At 52.0% G+C, this 21,401-nt stretch overlaps 9 protein-coding genes across 9 annotated transcripts; 4 read left to right on the top strand and 5 right to left on the bottom strand.

The window, feature by feature from the left end:
• Positions 1-187: 187 nt before the first annotated feature.
• INS49_012551 (uncharacterized protein) lies at positions 188-1,543 on the bottom strand (the record flags this gene model as incomplete). The annotated part of the gene is made up of 3 exons (XM_043173254.1): positions 188-436; positions 496-1,304; positions 1,360-1,543. The coding sequence occupies 3 exons, from the start codon at positions 1,541-1,543 to the stop codon at positions 188-190; spliced, it is 1,242 nt and encodes a 413-aa protein (XP_043022551.1).
• Positions 1,544-2,766: 1,223 nt separating this feature from the next.
• INS49_012550 (uncharacterized protein) lies at positions 2,767-3,992 on the top strand (the record flags this gene model as incomplete). Its single annotated transcript, XM_043173253.1, has 2 exons — positions 2,767-3,868; positions 3,985-3,992. The coding sequence occupies 2 exons, from the start codon at positions 2,767-2,769 to the stop codon at positions 3,990-3,992; spliced, it is 1,110 nt and encodes a 369-aa protein (XP_043022550.1).
• Positions 3,993-4,929: 937 nt separating this feature from the next.
• Positions 4,930-5,595, bottom strand: INS49_012549 (uncharacterized protein; the record flags this gene model as incomplete). Its single annotated transcript, XM_043173252.1, has 4 exons — positions 4,930-5,053; positions 5,113-5,191; positions 5,272-5,343; positions 5,403-5,595. 4 exons carry the CDS (start codon positions 5,593-5,595, stop codon positions 4,930-4,932), a joined length of 468 nt encoding a protein of 155 aa, XP_043022549.1.
• A 1,719-nt stretch (positions 5,596-7,314) lies between these two features.
• Positions 7,315-7,942, top strand: INS49_012548 (uncharacterized protein; the record flags this gene model as incomplete). The annotated part of the gene is made up of 4 exons (XM_043173251.1): positions 7,315-7,382; positions 7,461-7,626; positions 7,678-7,740; positions 7,808-7,942. 4 exons carry the CDS (start codon positions 7,315-7,317, stop codon positions 7,940-7,942), a joined length of 432 nt encoding a protein of 143 aa, XP_043022548.1.
• A 1,069-nt stretch (positions 7,943-9,011) lies between these two features.
• Positions 9,012-9,722, top strand: INS49_012547 (uncharacterized protein; the record flags this gene model as incomplete). The annotated part of the gene is made up of 3 exons (XM_043173250.1): positions 9,012-9,164; positions 9,222-9,428; positions 9,525-9,722. The coding sequence occupies 3 exons, from the start codon at positions 9,012-9,014 to the stop codon at positions 9,720-9,722; spliced, it is 558 nt and encodes a 185-aa protein (XP_043022547.1).
• Positions 9,723-10,911: 1,189 nt separating this feature from the next.
• Positions 10,912-11,660, top strand: INS49_012546 (uncharacterized protein; the record flags this gene model as incomplete). The annotated part of the gene is made up of 2 exons (XM_043173249.1): positions 10,912-10,932; positions 11,034-11,660. 2 exons carry the CDS (start codon positions 10,912-10,914, stop codon positions 11,658-11,660), a joined length of 648 nt encoding a protein of 215 aa, XP_043022546.1.
• A 472-nt stretch (positions 11,661-12,132) lies between these two features.
• INS49_012545 (uncharacterized protein) lies at positions 12,133-14,183 on the bottom strand (the record flags this gene model as incomplete). Its single annotated transcript, XM_043173248.1, has 3 exons — positions 12,133-13,022; positions 13,090-13,560; positions 13,619-14,183. 3 exons carry the CDS (start codon positions 14,181-14,183, stop codon positions 12,133-12,135), a joined length of 1,926 nt encoding a protein of 641 aa, XP_043022545.1.
• A 1,824-nt stretch (positions 14,184-16,007) lies between these two features.
• Positions 16,008-17,479, bottom strand: INS49_012544 (uncharacterized protein; the record flags this gene model as incomplete). The annotated part of the gene is made up of 3 exons (XM_043173247.1): positions 16,008-16,286; positions 16,341-17,167; positions 17,230-17,479. 3 exons carry the CDS (start codon positions 17,477-17,479, stop codon positions 16,008-16,010), a joined length of 1,356 nt encoding a protein of 451 aa, XP_043022544.1.
• Positions 17,480-18,749: 1,270 nt separating this feature from the next.
• Positions 18,750-20,156, bottom strand: INS49_012543 (uncharacterized protein; the record flags this gene model as incomplete). Its single annotated transcript, XM_043173246.1, has 1 exon — positions 18,750-20,156. One exon carries the CDS (start codon positions 20,154-20,156, stop codon positions 18,750-18,752), a length of 1,407 nt encoding a protein of 468 aa, XP_043022543.1.
• Positions 20,157-21,401: the final 1,245 nt, after the last annotated feature.

The raw sequence follows: 21,401 nt of genomic DNA, 5'->3' as shown, positions 1-21,401 counted from the left end.
TATCTAATACTTTATGTGTTCTTTTCTGGTGGGACTTTTCCAAATGACACTTCTCAAACGGTTACAGAGGTGTCACGACGGTCTCGAACTTCTGTTTCGAACCATGGCCCTCGAAACTGATCCCAAATCGGTAGGCTATTCTAGTTACTTTGATTTCCTGCATAATAGTTCCTCAATGGCCACAGGTTCAGACTGCTTGATATAGACCATCTTCACTCTCAAAGGTAGTGTATCTACCCTGCTCAGTCACGGCTTGGGTACGAGCCGCGAAACTATCCGTGTCAAGATCCATGCCTGATGTCACTGGCGCCACATCTTTCTCCCCAAGGGGCAGCGAATACTCGATTAGAAAACGCAGCATCCAGCCGTCAAGCTTGTGTGTTCTGTAGTCATTGGAGAGTAGACAAAAGTTTTGGAATGTGACGAGTCGATGAATCTAATCACGGTCAGTATGTATCGAGGTGCTAGGGCGTGACTCGAACATGACAGCCATACCATGGGTCCCGTATTAGGCCAATACCGTCTCAGTTCGAGAATCGCCTCGAAGTTCGCATTGAGGGCATCGCGAGCGTCTTGAAGGTTTTCGTCCTCGCTAAACAGTAGCGTATGTAGCAGTACCGAGGATGACACGACAGCCATGTGGCCGACAGTCGGATAGATGACTTCGCAATTTTTTTTGTGACGAGCAAGCTTGACGAGCTCGCTATAAGAAGAGGCATGAAACTTGCACTTGGTACGGTACAGTGCAGCAAAGGGTGAGGATGACGCTGCGGGCTCGAGGAAGCGAAAGTAGAGTAAAGTGGCGTAGTGGTGATAACCGAGGTGGAGGGCGACAAATGCGCCGCCGTGACCTGCTTGAATGTGACGTTCGAGATTCTCTGCATTCATTTTGACGTCGTGGGGTATCGTCGACTCCCAGTCTTCCAACAATCTTGATAAGGACGCCACGCTTGACTCAAGCTCATCGGCAGTGACATTTCCGTAGACGCTGCGGTGATTTAAATCCTGAATTGGACCAAATAGTCGGGCCAGGGAGATCTTGTGAGCCCATATGCCCGGTTGCCAAGGGCTGTTGAGCTTGGTCTCGTCTGGAGTCAACGACTCGAACATGCTTTCGTCCATGGGGAGGTCAACAGCCAGATCGGTGTCATGGATCTGAGGGGGTAATCCGAGGCTCGAAGATGACCAACGGTCAGCCATGTATAGGGTCCACCATGCTCTCCTTCTGACCTCGCGGTCTACCAGTGTCGTCGCCACTGGACACGTGCCGGCATCCATGATTTGTAGTAAGTTGACCGCAATGCCTAGACGCAGTGAGTGTCTGACCCATAACAACCATTACAGGATGATTTCACTTACGAAAGAACAAGGCCTCTGATGATGGATTTAGGTGGGCAGCGTAGAGATTGGCAAGCAATATGCATGTTTGAACATTCTCAACGCAAATTCTCTCGAGGTCGGCAAGCAGCAGGCGCTTCGACTCATCCATATAGCTATTCTCCAAGGAGCGTATCTGATCATCCTCGTCAAATCTCGCACCCATGCTGCAAATGGCTAGGAGTAAGGCCTTGTTGATGGAGCCATGTTGGACTTTTGCCCGTAACGTGACTGGATGGAATAGGCTGTGAGGTCGGTTGTGAAGCTTAGTAAGATAAAAGCCCACAAGACGGACGGCGACGTCGATAGTCACATCAACCGAGTTGTTGAGGGTTGCCTCTAATGGACCCTCGCTTCTGGGTACCAGGGGGAGACGCCGGGACGGGGCACTCGTCAAGGAACTGGCACACTTCAAGTTCCTGGCCTGGCACTGATCACAAGCCTCTCCGACTCGGCCGCTCCGGCGAGTACATTTCCGTTTACTTTGCCGGCACCCATGGCACGCTTTAGGGGGTCGCATGGTACTAGACGCGCATAGGTAGAGTGACGGACGAGGAGTGTTTCTCTCTTGTGGGGACTCGGACGTCAGACAGGTACCCACCTCCACTGCTGCGTGTACAGGAGTGATGTTGGGTTGTTAGGTTGGCGTTGCAAGGATCTGAATGTCCGGTAAAGCGTCTGGGGATCGTGCTATAGTAGTCTACTTTGGCGTCGGAATCAACCTCTACTGATTGGCTTGAAGGCCGCGTCTGCTCATCAGTCTCCAGAGATGCCATTGGAGCCAATGGAATGGGTGAAGAAAGGGAAATGAATGGATTACTCGAGTGAGGGTAGTTATGGGTGTAATGGTTCTACGAAGTAATTGTTGCATTTGATTGACTCTCAGGAGAGGTACAGTAGAAGTCCCTACCCCGCAAGTGCAAGGATCGGAAAACAAGGCTTGCCATTGGCTGCAATGCCGTCCTTGCGCCAAGAATGTTCTAACCAACTCCATGCTGGGGTTGATAATCCCTAGGCTTGAGCCGCTTGACGGCTGAATACTTATCCTCGTCACCTACTACCGCGAACACAACAGTATGATACGTGCGCTTCTTCTTGGACGGCCACACGGGCAGCTTGTGTGTTCAAATCGAGCTCGAAAATACTGACCACTTCGTATTCAGGTGTCACAATTGCTACCATGACCCGAATACTTTCGCGGTCATGGTCTGATTGTCCTTTCTCTCGTTGTTTTGCACTGTCGTTGGTGATGGTCTTCGCTAGTGAGAAAACCTATAAATGTCCATTTTCACCCTGAGTTTCCCTTCCGCCACATCTGTCCAAGAGTCAATCAGCATCTCCTTGACAGGCCGCTGCATCCTGCTTCTTTTCAGTCCCCCTTTAATCACCATGGTTATCGGTCACTGCTTTGCAGCTGCTACCTTTGTGGCCACGGCTCTGGCGGCTTCAGCATCGCCCAGAGCTGTAGAGCCGTGGACAAATTTCAATGACAATGCTGTCTTCATGCCCAAGAAGGAAGCCACTAGCTGGCGCACCCTGTACGGTCGGACCCTTCAGCTCCCCGACATGTCACTCCTCCTGTCGTGGGAAGACTACGATCCCGAGGCGACCTTTACCTACTTCCCCATCTACAAGTCAACTGATGGTGGTGCCTCGTATCAGCCTTTCTCCAGGGTTGAGGACCAAGTCAATGGCTGGGGTAACTGGTATCAACCCTTCCTTTATTCGCTTCCCGAAGACCTTGGAGGTTACCCCATGGGAACTGTATTGCTTGCCGGCGTCTCCACGCCTCGCAATCTCTCCGAAGCCTACATCGACCTTTACGCCAGCATAAACCTTGGCAAAGACTGGGAGTTCGTGAGCCACATCGTCTACGGTCCAGGGCCCGAAACTACCAAACAAGGAGACAAGGCGGTCTGGGAACCATTTCTGATGATGCATGAGGGTCAACTCATCTGCTATTACTCTACCCAGGTAGATCCCAAGTATAACCAGAAGCTCTCTCACAAAACCACCATCAATCTTCGGGAGTGGAGCGGAGAAGTCGATGATGTCGCCAATCACAACTTTGAGCAGCGTCCTGGCATGGCAACGGTCGCATACAGCCCCTTTTCGAAAAGATACGTCATGACATTTGAGGTTTGTGGCCTCGACGGCGGCTGCCCCGTCCACCACAAGGTCTCCCAGGACCCGCTCCAGTTTGGCGCCGCTCCTGCGCCGCTCCTCATCCCTGGAGATAGTGGTTTGAACCCCGAAGGCAGCCCCTTTGTTATCTGGGTCCCGGAACCTGGGAAGGAGAACGAAGGAATCTTCATCGCCAACGGCAACTCCCGCGAAGAGGTCTTTGTTAATACGGACGCGCTTGATGCCAAGGGTTGGAAACCGGTCGATGTCGGACAGTGGTCAGCCTACTCACGAGAACTCCGCATCATCCAGACACCCAAGGAAAGTGCCTCTGAAGGAAAGCAGAAGCTTTTGATCACAAACGGCGGTAATATTGGTTGTTCTGGGTCTTGCTATAATTTTATCGCTGATGGAGTTGTCGATATTCCCACTTACCCTAGCTCTTAGTTGTATCATCAAGCTTTGCTGGCATGTCGTCAAAAGAGGTATAGTTAGTCGGCCCAGTGCGCTGTGTTTCAGTTTGGCCAGATGTGGAGGATTGTTGGTCTACTTAGCTAATCTAAGCTATCAAAGAACGTGTAATATCCAGCGCCGTTAGACAACTTTAGTCACACACTGTGATGGGACTTACATGCGGAAAACAGATGATAAATGAGCCAAATAAGGACCTGTGCTCAGAACTGCGCCGTATTACATGTCGCAAATAAGAAGTATGGTACCTGGTTATGACCCCTTGTTAAAGTCTGATTCACTGATTCATTCCAATGGTCCCAAAGAGGGAGCATCCCTATTCGGCAGTAGTGTGACTGTTCTCTCCTTCAGGACACGTAGACCACTGCTTCCGAAATAACGTTGGCTCTTTTGACAGAATATTAGATACAGTAGCAGCATCGTCTGGATGTGAGATACCATACCTCGAAACTCCACTGATCGTTGGCTCGGACCCAATTGCCTAGAGCATCAAGAAAGACGAATCTCGTGTCGGACAGGCTCGCTTTCCGTGGAAAACGAAGGAAGATGTGCAAACTCTGCAAGAAACTCATTGGCCAACTTGTCATGGAACCGGCCAATCCAGTCTAAGGCGTCTTGGATTCCGAGATCCAACTCGGCCATGACAACGGTGACAAGATTGCGGTTGTCATCTCCGCGGATCTGCCTATAGTTCTAATGAGCTCGAGTTCTGTTTGGATTCTCATTGTGACAAGAAGAAAATCACCAGTGCAAATGTCCTGCTTCTCACTCAACATTGTAGGAGCAAATGTCATTTGCAATGATAATCATATCGGTGCTGAGGCTGGTCAGACGAATAATGATCGGATTTTGGAGGACATGATCGGGTAGGTCAAAATTAATTTGATTGATCGCAAGTGAGGGATTACAGCCAATTGTCTCGCGTCGGACTTTGAAATAGTCGTGCATGTCTCGAAGCTAGAGAGAGCCCTTGCTGCGGTCGAGCGACTGTTGCACGACGGCATCTGTGTACTGCTCGAAGGCATCGATGAACCTCGTCTGCGCACTCCGAGTGGCAATTTGGGTGGCATTTTGCCAGAACCTGCGGTGACGTTAGCACCTGGGTGATATCGCGAGGAGGTGGACACACTGTCGTGCGACTTCTCCTCCAACCCACTCATTTGAACGGCGTCCACGATGATGTCTGCCTGTATACGTGTTTCCGGGGCGGTAGAGACATCTGACTACTCATCAAAGGTAAAGAATAGATTCATCAGGTCGCAGCCAACTCTACAGCCAGCTGGGAAGAGATCAGCGTACGCGCCACAAAGCTATGAGCTTTTGGACTTTTACCTCGGTCAAGGCCAGCATAACCTAAAGAAGCCAATAGACCTGAGTAGTTCCTCGTGTCAGTCGATGAAATCATGTCTGTTTGGACTACTTTGACATACTGAAGTCGCACTTGTTGAAGGCTGTCTGGGCGTTAGGACCGAAAGCGTGGAAGCCCTTAGCCCATGCCGAGGACTCGCGCTTGCAATCTTCATAGTGAGGATTGATGGCCCTCGGCCAAGGCCAGGAAGCGAGAGTGTCCGGAATGCGCAAGACTGTTCCTGGGCCACGCGTGTCATCGAGGGAAGGGGGCATGGTGTCGGCGATAGGTTGACGGCAGAGTACTCTTCAGGCTCTAGACCTTTCTGAATTTCAGGGGTTCCACATGGGCGATCAAAACTTCCGGCGACATTTGAAAGCGATGGGTTACTTTTAAATGCCTTTCAAGGCTCTCCAAAGATGTACAGAGGGCACAGAGGGCACAGAAGGCTGTAGAGGGTGCAGAAGTGCATTTCAAGTACATAATTAGCCTTATCGAATAGCGGGGTAATATTGGTCAGGACCCGAGGTATACATGCTTTTGATTAGTATGTGCAACTGTTTTCTTTGACCGGGTGGGTTACGCAAAGAAGTGTGGGTGGGCGGGCATGAGGCAGCTTCGAGCCCGATCAAAGATTGTGAGGCGCCATTGACGCCGGTGGACAGGGGGCGCAGACGAGGGTGGGCGGCACGCAGAAGCTGGGTAGGCGGACACTGGCTGTTTTCCGGCCATGGGGCTGCATCCTTTACAAGAAAAAAATGGAATCGGGTGGAGATGCTTATCTTCGCGTGCTCTGTGGCTCCTATGATTATCTAGGTCTCATCCAGGTCGAATTCTCAACTCTACCTGACTCTCTCCTCCTGGATGGTAATAATGACAGTTCACTTGAGCAACCTCACGATCAACATGGCAAGCATTTCGCCAGCTTTCATACCTATCGCAACTGTATTACTCGCTTTGCTTGTGGTATACCGAGCCCAGAGCCCTTGGCGACTGCTACCTCCAGGTCCAAAGGGGCTCCCAGTTCTGGGCAACCTTCTCCAGCTCGACAACCGCCCGTGGCTCAGGTTCACACGATGGGGAGAGCAATATGGTAGATCTACCACCCCTCATGCAGCTTTTGATCTGACCGAAATCCTCACAGGCGCTCTTCTTCACTTTCAGGTCTTGGGCCGTTCCTTTATCGTGCTAAACAATCTCAAGACAGCCGCCGATCTGATGGACCGGAGAGCAATCATCACTGCGGATAGACCGGCCACCATCGTTGCTAACATAATGACGGGTGGGGTTTTTATCCCTTTCATTAACCACAATGATATGTAAGTGTCTCATTTCCGAGCCGTCGTCATTATGTTGGCAGTGAGATCGAGAGCCCCCGGATGACCGATAGTGACCTGATCTCTTCTGCATTCAGCTGGCTGCGCATGCGCAAGGCCACCTCTGGTCTCCGCCAGGGTCGTGAGCATCAATTCCACGCCACCCAATATCGAGAAGGCATCATGCTAGCTGCCGATCTGTTGAGTGAGTCATCTCCGATCAGATGGGAAGACCACTTTCGGCGGGCTACGGCATCAACCATGGTCGCCATCATCTACGGCAGGCCCCAGATCCTTTCTGACAGTGACCCGACCATCGCGAGACTCAATGAATTTGCCACACGCCTCACGCGAGCGCTATTGCCTGGTGCAAATCTAGTGGAGGTCTTGCCCTTCCTTAGACACTTTCCATCGAGGTAACCTGTAGACCCCACCTTGGTGTACGTCACGTTTCGAGTCTGCTGCTGATCACTTGCCACCCACCCCGATTAGTATCTCGCCATGGAAGAGGAAAGCAGAGAAGTCCTTCAAGGATGACTCAACAATGTTTCGTGGGTTATATCAAGATACACAAAAAGCCATGGTAACTGGCAGTCCTCGTCTGATGACCTACTGCGAGCTACATGCTGATTTCGAGAATATGACCGAGGCGAGAGCCATCTGAGTGTTGTCAGAACAATGATCGAGACAGTAGACACGCATGGCATGTCCGATACTGAAAGCTTTTGGCTTGCCTCAGCCCTATTGTACGTCGTCTTCGCTACCTAGAGACTGTAGCCCTACTCTGCTGGCTCAGCTGACACGCTGGATTGTGTCGGTTTTAGTGCGGGCGCCGAAACCTCTTCAGGCGCTCTTTCCTGGTGGCTTCATGCCATGCTCTTGAATCCCGAGGCACAGAGACGTGCCCACAAAGAACTGGACCGTGTGATCGGACGCGAGCGAGTTCCTACATTCGACGATGTGCCAAAGCTGCCCTATCTACGCGCAACGGTTCGTCGTTCATCAACGAAGCAGGAGTTTCAGGCTGACTGACGTTGCTAGATGATGGAGGTGATGCGCATTCGGCCCGTCGACCCTGTGGGCCTGCCTCACTGCCTTTCCGAGGTCAGTCTTTCCCTCTCTATACTCTCTCCCGGTATAAGTTTGGCTAATGATATAACAAAACAACCAGGACACATGGTATGAAGGATACTTCTTACCGAAAGGCGCTATTTTAGTCGCCAACGTCTGGGCTGTCAACCGCGACCCGACGTGTTCGGCCCAGATGCTCATATCTTCAACCCTGATAGGTTTCTGGATCCTGTGACCAAAACTCTCCTTCCATCGGTGGCCGACACTAAGAAAGAGGGCCATGTGAGCTTTGGGTTCGGTCGCCGTATCTGTCCAGGACGCTACGTTGCCAACGACATCCTCATGATCAACTCTGCGCTGATACTGTGGGCAATGGAACTCCGTTGTCCTACAACAAATGATGGTAAGGAGGCTTTACCAGGGGCGGAAGAATGTGTTATGGACGGTGTTGCAGTGTGGGTAGCCCAGCAGTGCTGTCTACCGATATTTGTTGACAAATTTATAGGCGACCACTCCCTTTCGCGTGTACCATGACCCTTCGCTTCCCACGCGTTGTAGACCTCTTGCGAGATTCAAAAGAGAGTCTAGGGCTTTAAGAGTATGTTGATGGGGGAAAGACGGCCACACCAGATTGGGTCAGATTCCGAGACAGAGTGGTGGCAGCCAGAGTTTTGATCGAGATAATCGGAAGCAGAACAGCGGGTCAAGTCCCGCGTAGATGAGCTCGCCCACAAATGCGGCAGCGCGAGTCACCGCTCAGACAGTGCACTTTTGTGCTCAATGCCCACCCTTTATACTTGACACGAAACGCCAAGAAATCCCCCAAACAAGTCAGTGTTATACTTAGCTGCAAGCTGTAGACTACGAGAGTATGAGAGGCGGAGACACTATGCCCTGCCCAGCAACCCCCGAGCCCCGCACGCAGCAGGACATGTTTGAGAAAGCTCAACGGTCCGTGCCGTGCTTTCTCTGGTAGACTAGCTCGCTAGCAAGGCTACCCTGGTTCTGATGCGGCACGTGTAGCGATTCTGCTTCCCCAGCTTCCCCAGCTTTGGTGATCCGAGTCGGTCGGGCCACCGGGTCGCATGATGCAATGGAGTTGAAAATAGAGAGGGCTGCCAGCTCTTCTCCACCGTGTCCCAAAACCCCTCTTTACCACTGTCGGCATCCAATACATTTATATCCCCTCCTTCTTTGTAGTAAAGCGCCATCTTTGCTTCTAGCTTTAGACTCCATTTTGTTAATTCGAAACGACCAAATAGAGCATCCAGCGCCTCAAGAAATACTTGTACCATCCTCGTATCATGGCTCCAGACACGGGATTCGTTCAGATCCTACAATACGTCAAACGAAACCCAAAGCTCACGAGAGAGCAGTTCTGGGACCAGTGGCAGACCGTCCACGCCCCTAAGTTCATCCCATTCGCAGAGGGCTCCGGTATCAGACGGTATCAGCAGGTAAGCCCTCAGACAGCCGAGGTTATCCATAGTTACTCACCCACCATGCTCTCCCAGGTGCGCGCATCGGGCAAGGTAATCCCATCGTGGTCCCCCGAGCTGACGCCGCCCAATGCCGCCGCCACCACCTCGGGCGAGCCGGTCGAATTCGATGGCATAATTATGATGCTGGTCCCCTCGCTTGAGGTCTTCAAGAAGGCCTTTAAGAACCCTTACGTTGCACAAGTCCTCACCCCAGACTCAGCTGAGCTGCTGGACACGGAGGTAAGCACATTCTTCTTCTTTTACTGCTCCCCGTCTTTCATGTTGTGGAATGTTTCAGAATGCAACACTTTAGGCTCCGTAGCAGGTGGTTAACAGGTACTCAAGGCGCCGGGTGGCGGCATAGTCGCTGCCCTCCACGGCACGATGCTCGCCTGTGTCAACGACGGTGCTAGCGTTATCGGCGTGACCACGAAGCCTGACGAGGTCAAGAAGTGGCGGCGCCGCTTTGAGGAGCTCAGTGGTAGAATCGAGGGTCTGCACTCGCGATCGCACCCCGAACCGGATATGGGATGAGGATGAACCTCTCTCTGTGGTGGTTTGGTGTCATATAGTGACTTGGTTTGTATGGTATATCGATTGCAGCGTATTTGGAAACGGCGTTGCATAGTACTACACTGAACGACGAAAGATTCACAAGAGACTTTGGGCCTTGAAGAGTATCTTGATAGTGGAATACATCGGGGTGCTGAACGAATGACGTGGCTTAAGGGTAACAAAGGTTGATATATGGAATACAGTATCACACGACCGTGATATTCAAGGTTGTCCGGCTTATATTAAATTTTGTTGACTCTCATATCTCCCAGCTGTCTTCCTCGTCTGTGTTGGCGTTCAACTTCAAAGATTTGGTCCTCCAAACATAGATCCCTTCCGTCCTCAGCCCGCGCTGTCATGGAGGTTGAGTAGCTTAGCACCGTCAAGTATGAGGCGGTGGTGTTGAATGATGGGCACTAGAGAGCGCGGCGCCAAGCCCGGTGTGGGGCATCACCCACGCACTTGATGCCTGAGATCAAGTGATATGAATGTTGAATTGTGGCACGTGAGCACTCCAGATCAAAAAGAATATGATCGGGGACGCAAATGTTGGTTCGACAACTTGAAACCTTTTACTAACAAACAAAGAGCCAGGACCAAGAAGTGAGACATTCCGGTTTGATAGTGGGCACGAGTTCCTTTTTTATTCAACCCCAACTCACTGATCTGAGGAGTAGCTTGAAGACAACACCATGTTACCTCTGATGTTGGTCTCAACTGCAAGTGACATCATCTACTGGCAGCCCTGTCATCAGCATTCCTGGAAACAAGTAAACCCTTCTGACTCAATATTCTTTGTGTGAATCATACCGTCATCTGACCAGAAGTGACAATGTGGCCCAAAAGTAAAAAGACAAGAAAGGAACAGCTCGCATGTGCATATGCAACATCTGGCATTTGTGTTTGAGACTCTACAGTTGATTGTCGATGCATCGTCTGTCTTTGTCCACCAGCAATCCTGAAAGGGATTTTTTGGACACAATGTTCGACCTGCCATTGGAAAGATATTCCGTTAAGTATTCACAGCTGACCACAGCCGGCCCAGCATACCACATCAGTCAATATCTCGAAGTGTTTTCAACAGATCCGCATACTTGAGACGATATCACCACTATACCGTTAGGGAGTAGACACGAAATTGCATACTTTCTCTCATTTACTAAAGAAAATGTCGACGTCTAATTGGATGGTAAGTCATCCCATTCCATCCGTATCTGTTCGCACTTCCTATACCTCCCTCCCATTGTCGATGGTGCAGACTATGGACGCTGACGATCAAGAGGAACGCAGTCAGAGTTTTGGCAAACCTTCAGGCAGCTGTCGGCTGCCATCCAGAGGATCTTCAGGTTCATGATTGGAAACTGGAAGCATTCCATTGCTGGTCTTGCCGCAGCAGCAGCGTTGGTTGGAGAAGTATACATCGTCGCCCAGGCCAACGAAGAAGGCAAAGTAGTGTGTTATGAGGTCAATGATGGAAGTACGGAACAAGGGCACCACTCATACTTTTTCTGGCTGGCCTTGGGAATCGTCGTTGCTTGTGCCAGCAATCTGGTAATCGCGGGCCTGGCAACATTCAAGAACTTATACCTGAAGACTAACCGGGAGAAGAACACGAGGTGGCTATGGCCTCTATTTGCAGCATATGTCTGCATGATGGGACTAATGGCCGGGATCCTGCCAGCTGCACTGAGGCCCAATGATGGTCCGTCTCTGTTTGCCATTATTTCAATTTTGGCAATTTACTCCCAGTCAGTCCTATGGGCCATAATAATGGGCTGGCGGGACGTCGAGAAGGCTTTCAAGGGGCCAAGTACCACTCCTCCGGCACCACCACCTCCTCCGATGACCGTTACAGCCGAGCCACCTATCGTCGCTCCTCCTCAGCAACCACCTGCGAAGTTTCTACCTCTTTTATAAGTCACCATTTGGAGTTATAAGGGGCACGATCTTCTGAGGCTATCACATCGGGTTATCTGGCTCCTTTGCACATTGTCTTCATGATTATCGCATCCTCATTATTCACCCGTCGCAGAGCGAGCAAGCAAAAACAGACTAATCTGTCATTCGGACCTCTTTCCTTCCTCCGCGAGAACTTGCCTTTCACTTCTGTATCGCCATATTACCCAGGGAGTTCTCAGCACTCTAATTACCGCTCACGTCCGCGTTGTCGAGCGAGGTACAATGGATACTTTTTTGCACTATCCGGAGTGCCTTGGGCCATTTCCTCGTTCTTGAGCCAGAAGGAGCTACTTCCAGGATTGCTCGTACGGAGACTTTTGAACTTTTGTTTGCCCTCGTTGACAGATACGCTCCTCAGTCAATCGACTTTGATTTTTTTTGAGGCTTCTCAGTCTAGCTCTAGGACTATCAAGTAGAGACAGCGACCCTCTTAGTCGCGATGCCCGTGTCTGGTGTTGTTCCGTGTATTAAACACCCTCCACTGCCGAAGGTATAAAATCCGGGCCCAGCTCGAAATTGGTTCAGATGCTGTCAAATGCAGTGCGATATGATCTAACGGTACCCCATTGAGTTCCTCGGCAGACCTTGAGAGCGGCCTCGCCGCAGCAGAAGCAGCTGGTTGTCTAGCGGCCCTGTCAGGTCTTTTTGCACATCTTATGGTTTCTAGTGACCGGACGACGTCAAGTTCCTCCACCCCTGTTGTGTGCGGGAGCTTGGCTTCCTGCAGAAGCATGAACATGATTCCCCCGAAGATGAAGGCAAGTAGAACTATATTCCCGGCGATGAAGAGCCAGCCCGCCCAGGGCTGTATGAACAGCCGTGAGCTGGACCGGCCACTGGTTGCTACAGTGATTGTGTCATTTGGCATCGGAAATGAGCCGAGACCCAACTGTTCGGCTGTGTAATTTGAGAATTGCACAGCAGTGACCGTGAACTGCAGAGGCACTGCAAGAAAGTTGTGCAGGGTCGTGATGAGAGTGTTCCTGTCGTCCGGGAACGAATAGCGATACGTCCGGTGAGCCCAGGTCAGGAAGTAATTGAGGGCATTTATGTTATTCTTGTCCACTTCGCTTTCAAAAGAAGTGGGTATCAGGACTCGATTGGCGATGGCGATAAACTCGGTTGCGTTCAGGAACATTGGCTGTGGCTTACTTGTCAATTGAACGTCTATGATAGACGAATTTTGTCGATCATAAGATGTAGTCGTGAACTGCTTGTATGCAGTCATATTCGTAGACCATCCCAATGAGCCAGAGACCCACGTTCTGTTATCGTTGCATTTCTTCGTGTCGTAGAGGTCTTGTGGGCATGCTGCCCAGCCTGTCCAGCGTGTCGCTTCTTAGAATGATGATTTCGTTTTCGCTCAATGGAACCTGGCTATACGTACCAACGGCCAAAGAATGATGCACCTGCTTAACGCAGAATTGAAGGGTATTGTTGATCATCTGCCCTCCAAAGACGCAATCGCCTGAAATACTATCAGGGTCGAAGAGGAAGTCACTTCTTAAGGCCTCGAATGTGAGAATCAATCCAGGCGCATTTTCGATGCGAACTGTCTCAGCATCATCCAACAAACCACTATCGAAGATGGTGTAGTTCAATGATGAATTGAATTGTCGTGCCATCTCGATGCCTCCCGGAAGGATCAAGGACCTGCAGTTTTCGCCGCATGTGTCGAACGGTATGTCGACGGCATACCTCGTATTAGAGAGTAGACTCGCAGTCCATATCGCAAAGTACATTGATAAATCTGACGCCGGGATGGTGATAAGCGTTCGCAGATCGATTGGCACGAGTCCAGCGAATATCGGGATCTGGACATGATCAGAGACGAAGTAATACAAGAAATCGGCCTGGACTAGGCGAGATGTCAGTTGCACCTCGAGACGCAGAGAGAGCCAGGGATAGCAGATTACACTTCAGTACGGAGCCGAACGCAAGGCCCATGACAGGTATAGCAAGCCTAAGCTCGCACCACAGATTGAACAAACCACGCCATTTGTCTCTGACCCATTTGATGATTGTGAACTCCAAGGTCGACAGCCGGGAGGACGAGGCTCCCATTCCGAGAAAGTTCACGAGAGACAAACCGCGGCGCGTGTTCGCAAAGCCCATTCTCAGACAGCCAAAGAGGTCTCGTATGACCATGTCGAACAAGATGGCTGCAAACTGCGAAAAGATTGACACCAACAAATTGGTCTTGGACGCATCGAAGAGGACGGATCCGACTTGGATATTGCCACGAATGAGCACAAAGTAGATGAATATCCAGTAGACGATGCTGTAGACCACGGAGACCCCGAATGACAGTAGCAGGTCACGAAGTGGCCCCACGTTGTTCTTCGCTCTGTCGAGATAGTCTTTGACGCCGTTCTTCTGAACCGGCGGTGTCGCTCTTGAGGCTTGTTGGGCACTCCCACCGCGATCTAAAAGCGACAATTGCAGCGTGGACGACGGGAAAGAGTCGAACTGCCTCTCCATTTCTTCCAAAGGAGTGACAGACCCCTGTGCCATCAGGTCTGTAATGAGCTCTTTAGTAGTGTATGTGTCTGCGTTTTCGAGGACCTCGTCAAGGTAGTTGTCGAGAGGAATCCCATCTCGGAGTCTCAAGCACACCTCTTGCCTTCCTCTTAAATAACTCTTCAGCCGCGGCCATCCTAGTGATAACGTGCTGTGCGCGTGATGTTGGCCAGCCGCATTCAGAACTTCAGCTCGTGAAGACCATTCCCAATACTGCAAACAGTATCGCAGTGGTGTGCTGTGTAGCCAATAGGGGCCTTTCTGTCAACTGCCGTCCCTGTGCAGGGCTGGCTGCCAGCCCAGGCTAACGATGACTCTACTAGTATCCATCAAGGTGGTTCAGCTCCCAAGGTAAGGGGTTCTCGGCCATGGGTGTGCTGAGATACGAATCAAAGCACTAGCCGTATACGACAAATATGATCTTGTTCTGGAGTAGGCGTCGGCAAAAGAGCCGCAGTGGAAGCGCTAGCAACGGGAATTAACTCTCGCACTGGTGGGACGGGACGGCTCTCCACATGCCCAGACGTCTGAAGCTACCTTCGGCGACAGCTTATCCCTGACCTCTTCTTGCATTTCGTACCAAGCTGCAGGACACCACAGCAGGCAAAATGGGAATTGACTGCTACATCGAGGAACGAAATGGGCAACAAAATTCCAAGTCTAATGCAATACCACTCGGACCACTCGGACTTCCGAGTCCAGGTTAATTGCGGCGCGCAAATGCTCAATGGCACTTGACACAATCCGCACTGTGAACGGCCAAGGACATGCGTCTATCTGTTTGGACCTGACTTTGCCGTTGAAGAAATATAAATACGTCGCTTCTCTCTGTGTCAACAATGCTAACACTGAATTCATCATTCAACACAACAGGCACCGCCTCCTATCAAACCTCGCACATATCATGGCTTCCAAAACTTACCCCCATGTCCTCATCGTCGGAGCAGGGCTGAGCGGCCAAGGCCACGGATGAGAACCCTTATTGGACAGTCAACGCGAGGAGGGAGGAGCTGGCTGCCTTTGTCAGAGAGAGGGTCAAGGACTATCCTGACCACTTGCGCGTACTAGTCGATAAGACTGCTGTTGGGAGGTACAAGAGGCCAGGCATTGTCCTGCAGGGTGTGGAACTGAGTGCGGACCAGTTGCCAGCTGAGCGGGTCATGCTGATAGGGGACGCAGCACATTCTATGACGCCTTGTGAGTCCTTTTCTCTGCCTCCAAAATTTGCTGCCAATTCTTTCGTACACCGGAAGTATACTGATGAATTGAGTCTGTCTGGTCCGAGGCGAGGCTGGTGTCAATGCCCTGCAAGATGGTGTGACTCTTGGGCGGACAATCACTCGCATCAGAGATACTCAGGCTAGAGGATCCGATTTCGAAAAGATGATGGGCGACTTCCGTGATGACATGCTCGGTCGTGGGGCAAGAGCTATTCGGGTCTCGAACCCAGTACGGGACGGGAGGAGCATGCTGAGAAGTCTAACAGGGAGTGGGTCACTTGCAGTAAAGTCGCAGTTCCACTGCCCCAGGAGACCATCACGATTCAAAAGTAAGGTATTTGAAAGGTTATACAGACTTGTGTACCGGAATAGCCTATGACATCCTCATGTGTTTGGACAGGATGTAATTTCTCACTCATTGCTGGTGGAATTAAAAGTTTTGCTGGTATTCTTCGCCAAATACGCTCCCCAAGTTCGATTTGGGCGTACCTAAATCGACTAATGATGACAGTAATTGTGAATTTACATACAGACGCTAGCTAATATGTTCCAATCTGATCGGCGTTTAATACCGCGTCAACTCAGGAGACCCGGCAGCCTTGGGGAATGAGTGCTTTGTCTCCACAAAGATCTTCTGGATACCATCCTCGTGGGCTGCAAACTTGTAGTAGACCTTGTCCAAGTCCTCCAGGCTGATGCGGTGGGAAACCATTTGGAGAGGATCCAGCTTCCCGGACTTGATGTCCTCCATCAACTTCTCCCAGTACAGGTGAACTGGGGCTTGTCCGTTTCCGATCAGTCGAATGCCCCTCTCCATCAGGGATCCGATGTTGAAGTGGTTTGTCTGAAAGAAAATGTCAGCCATCGCGTGGAACGCCCAGGAAGGTGGGCAACTTACGTATCCGACATAAACACCAGTAATGCCGCATCGACCGAAATTCCTCACGCTCTCAATCATCTCATTGACCAGCTCGCTGGTGTCTGTCTCAGCACCGACTGCCATCTCAACCGAGTGCATCCACCCCTTGGGGTACTCGCCAGCAGCACACTCCAGAGCGACATCGGGGCCACGGCCACCACACAGCTCCTTGAGCGTGCTGACGACAGTGGGCTTGTTGGTGACGCCAAAGCTCAGCTTCTTGAAGTCGACAAGGTGCAGCTTGTCCTGGTGCTCCGCGGGCCACTTGCTCTTGACCAGGTCCAGCCTGACCGCCTCATCGACAAAGATGATCTTAGACGCGCCCTCGTTGATGGCGAAGATGCCGCACATCTGACCAATAGGCCCGGCGCCCCAGATAGCAACCTCGTCGCCCTTGTACACGGCCGTGTCCTTGACGCAGTTGTACGAGGTGGCGAGCACGTCGGACAGGTACAGCGCCTTCTCGTCGGGCACGCCGTCCGGGATGGGCAGCAGGTTCAGGTCGCCCAGCGGCACGCGCACGTACTCGGCCTGCCCGCCGGCGAAGCCGCCCGTGAAGTGCGAATACCCGAACATGCCCGCCGTCTGGCCGCCGTACATGGCGTGCTCGGTCGTGTTGGAGTTGGTGCGCTCGCACTGCGACGACAGCTTCTGCTTGCAGAAGAAGCAGTCGCCGCAGGCGATCTGGAAGGACGCGACGTAGCGGCCGCCCTTCTTGATGCCCGTGACCTCGGACCCAACCTCGTCTACGATGCCGCAGAACTCGTGGCCGAGGATGTCGCCCTTGGCCATTTGGACAACGGTGCCTGGTAAAATGATGAGTACTCATGATATTGGAGCATGGTATCACAATTTAGGAACTACTCACCGTGAAGTAAATGCAGGTCACTTCCGCAAAGAGTGCTTCCGGTGACTTTCAGAATAACATCTCGGGGCTCAATGATCTTGGGCCGGGGAGTATCGATAACCTCAACCTTGTTCTTGGCTTGCCAGACGAGCGCTTTCATAGTCTCGCTCCTGCCGCTTTCTGTGTAGTTGGTGACATCTTGTTGTGTGATGGTGCTGCCATCGTGACCGACGGCCTTTTCGGCCTGGAAAGCTGCCTGTGTGACTGACATGGTGATCTAGTGGTACTGGGTATCAAAGTGAAAAATGTGACTTGGGACTTGTTTGGCAAAAGGAAACTTGGTGTACGGAGGGAGAGTAGCTTTGTTACAAACAGTAGCCACGAGTTTGTGGGCCGTGTCTTGTACTTATAAGTACTAGGGACACCGATCTACTTTGTGGGGACCACAAGACAGATTTCGCCTGTGTGCGTAGGGATCCGAGAACACATTCAGCTACTCAACCTGATCTCTTACCTTGGCCGCCGTTGATGTCCCGTAATTGTACCCAATAACTGCAGCAGGAGACACGGTTGGTATCCACAAGCCACCGTTTCCCCTTTACCAAGTCATGTGTCATCTCAGGCTAGACTGATTCTGGGACTCGGCAGTTAATTTTGGGCTGGTAGAGTCGACATCTCTGATGGGATTTTGAGACTTGCATTACGGTGGCAGACTGGGTGGCGTATGACGGACAACAGGCGTCATTGTGTTGACAGAGCTAAGGGGCGGTACGACTAGGTCGGATCTACCTCTGATAGGCAGAATCGACGTCATGGACTTCTAGGCGGACCACCCGCAGATGCAGAGCCTCACCACATCAGGATCCCAAAACAGCCGCCGCAAAAGAATCCCATGTTGCAGGATGTAACGGTCGGCCTAGTCTACCCTAAATTTAAGCTTGAAAGGCACTTGCCAGGTGAAAAATCCAGGCGCCTTCCGGATCACTTGTTCCGGCCAAAGCAACCAGACCCAACTGCAAATTCGCTGGCTCCAGTCTGTCCCGGGCTAAATTTGTCACAACGCCCCCGGGGAAACCATTTCCCAGAGGCCAGTAGCCTATATCTGCTGAGAAATCCTGCGATGTAGAGTCACATTGAGGAAGAGTCGTCGACGACATTGTGTGTTCCAAGGCGCCTGCCTGCTTCTCAAGCCGGTTGAACAAAGTCCATTACGTACGCGTATTTGGTACGTTGCTATCAATGCGGCGCATGGTGTTGATGTTTTTAACTCCGAACAAACCCATACCCGCCCCCAGGATCAAGCCCAAGGAAAAAGGAAGGAAACCAACCCCCAAAAGTGCCAAGCGCCTCCATAACATACCTCTCACGATATCCTCATTTTGCCATGTACCTAGGTAGAGAGCCGTTGTCCGGTTTCCCTCTTGATCAAGTTTCCCCGACCAGCAATACACTTTGAATATGGGCATATTCTCTAACATCCACTCGGAGTATTTTGAGCATTGCCATGCTGATATGGGAATGCCACGAAGAAGCTCAGCAATTCATTGGCTGTAAGTCGACGCCAGGACATCGCCAACAGCCTTCAGCCACGGCCTCCCCTTCCGAGGCTCCAGACGGATGCACTCCGCCAACTGCTCCCTGGACAACGTGAACGCGATGTAAGCGTCAATGAGTCCCCTTCCGATGCGGTCCCCCTCGTCTTGGTGGTCCAACTTGGACTCCCGCTCCCGGTGCATCGCAGCCTGGGCCCCGCCCCCGACGCCGGGGAACAGCTCGGCCCACCTCCTAAACTCCTCCCGGTCCTGCTTCTCCACGCCGTGGCGGTGGGCCTCTGCGCGGTCCGTCAGCTCGAAGTCGAAGCACAGCAGGAGGAGCGCGATGGCCATCGACAGGGAGTGTGAGGCTAGTGACGAGCCCGGGCAAATCCTTCGCCCGAAACCGAAGGCGAAGTTTGCGTGGGTGTAGTCGAGGGAGTGGCTAGATGGCGAACACTTCTCCCCGCCTGGTGGAGGAGACTCCTGGTCCGAGTCTACCGGAGCAATCCATCGGCCCGGGTCGAAACGCCAGGGGTCTGGGTACCGGTCGTGGTCGTGATGCAGGCCGTAAGTGTTGGCCAAGACGGTAGCCCCTGGGGGTAAGGCAAGCTTGTCTGTGCCACCAACGCCATCACGATCAAGATCGAGAAAATATGGCTCCAGCTTTGTGGGGGTATGTCCAACTCCAGAGCTGCCCGTGGGAGTCAGCCTCAGAGCCTCCTTCACGACTGCACCAAGGTATGGCAATTGATGCAAATCCTCAAATGTTGGGACCAGCTCCCCAGTATTGTCTTTACTGCTCATATAATCATCGATCTCTGCTTGTGCCCGCCTTGTCGTTTCCGGGTAGCATGCTGCCGCCAACAGGAATGTGTTGAGAGTCATGGCTGTCGTCTCCGTGCCGGCCTCGAATATGCCAGCCGCGAGATATGCGATGCTCTCTCGATCCAGCTGGAACTGCTTGCTCCGAAGCAGGTCGGCAGCGGCACACGATTCGGGGGCTATCACACTGCCTCCGGTCTGCTCGCGCAGCTTGTCGTGGCTTGAGCCACCTCCCCCCTGGCTCCCGTTTAGTCCGGCCTCCACACCGTGAAGCAAGCGTTCGAATAGTGCCATCTCAAAAAGGTGGTCGGCGGTCAGCTTCCTCTTCCATGGCGAGAGAAAGGTAGGGAAATTGTCCAGCAGCGGAAAGTCCTCGACCCAGTATTTGCCGGGCGTGAAGGCGCTCGCGATGTTCTGCGACACCATGCGCAGGTCTCTCAAGATTGGATCATCCGGAGTCTCCGCCCTTCGGGCGTATGTGATCTGCAAAACGCTCGACGCAGTGAAGCGCGATACCTCGTCCAATACCGTCGTGTCGGTCGGGTGGCGTGAGGTGGTTCCTAGCTCGGCGATACGGCCCACCATGACCATTGCCTCGTGGCGCAGGGCTTTGTTCCATCTGTCACTGATCTTGTGTTTCGTTAAGAGCGATGTAAACACCCGACGGTGTAGTATCCAAGCTGGGCCGTATGGCTGTAGGACGATCCTCTGCCCACGGCTGAGATATTTCCCGGCGGGGATCGAAGGCCGTCGCGAGGCGCACGACGCAATTAGAGATTTCAATACGCCTTCATTCGTGGACAGCGAGTTGATGAGAACCGTGGTGTCTGTTCCCTCCTGAGACCGACAGGCCAAGCGGTCGAACCAGCGCTGAAGCCTGGCAAGCCAAGTGGTAGAATGGTGTCTGATCAGAACGACTGGTCCGTACACATAGGATAGCCTGAGATTGAACCTGGCCTCGTACTGCGGCCATCTCTTTCTGCCGTAGTATAGCTGGGTTCCATCGATCCCGGGAGCTAGCTTCTCTTGTGGTCTGGAGCTTTTGCCGTACCAATACCCTTTCAACCAGAATCTGTACCGACTTGCAACTAGGAGACACGCCAGTGCCAGTAGCATAGGGAGGCCATTGTGGATATCGTTTGCTTCAATCATCTTCAGAACTGATGATGATGATGGTCATGATATAATGGAGAATCAGGTCATGACCGTCTCCTTTCTTTGCAGTGCATTTAAAGTTTGGAGTTGGAACCATCTGAAGTCTAAATCCAAATGACATGACTCTGATTGGTTGCCATAGGGTCACGCTTGCCTGTAGTCTTACGTCCATGTCGTCTGGACATTTGCGGGCGAGGTTATAGGGAGCCTTTGGGAAGTCTTTGGAATGGCATGTCTCGTCTCATTTCGTTTGCTTGAAAATGTGACTCAGATGGGTCAACTATCAATCCCCCGTCTGTACCGACAATCATGGCACCTAGGGAGAAGACGGGTTGTCAATTAGCACAACCAAACTTTTGAGATGTGCAATTTGTGGATTCCATACTCGGCATGAGTAAGGGGTAAGGGGACCAAATTCCTGATGACACTGCCCCGGCTTTGCCAGACGTTGGACTGCACAACGGGGAAGATATTTGGACTCTAAACAGTTTGCCATTGGATGCCCCGAAGAATCTTCTCACCGTTATGGCTGCGGTAGAACTGGGAATTCGAGTTCATTAGAAGTAATGAGTGACGCTTCGTTATTCAGTACCCGGATTGACGGGGGTGGGGAAGGCGCGTCCGAGCAGTGGTATTCTGACAGCAGGCACGTTACGAGCCCCTGCCACTAATTGTGACAGA

This window comes from Diaporthe citri, assembly GCF_014595645.1.
Source record: "Diaporthe citri strain NFHF-8-4 chromosome Unknown scaffold_6, whole genome shotgun sequence".
Lineage (NCBI taxonomy): Eukaryota > Fungi > Ascomycota > Sordariomycetes > Diaporthales > Diaporthaceae > Diaporthe > Diaporthe citri.
This window is presented reverse-complemented; position numbering and strand designations above follow the sequence as displayed.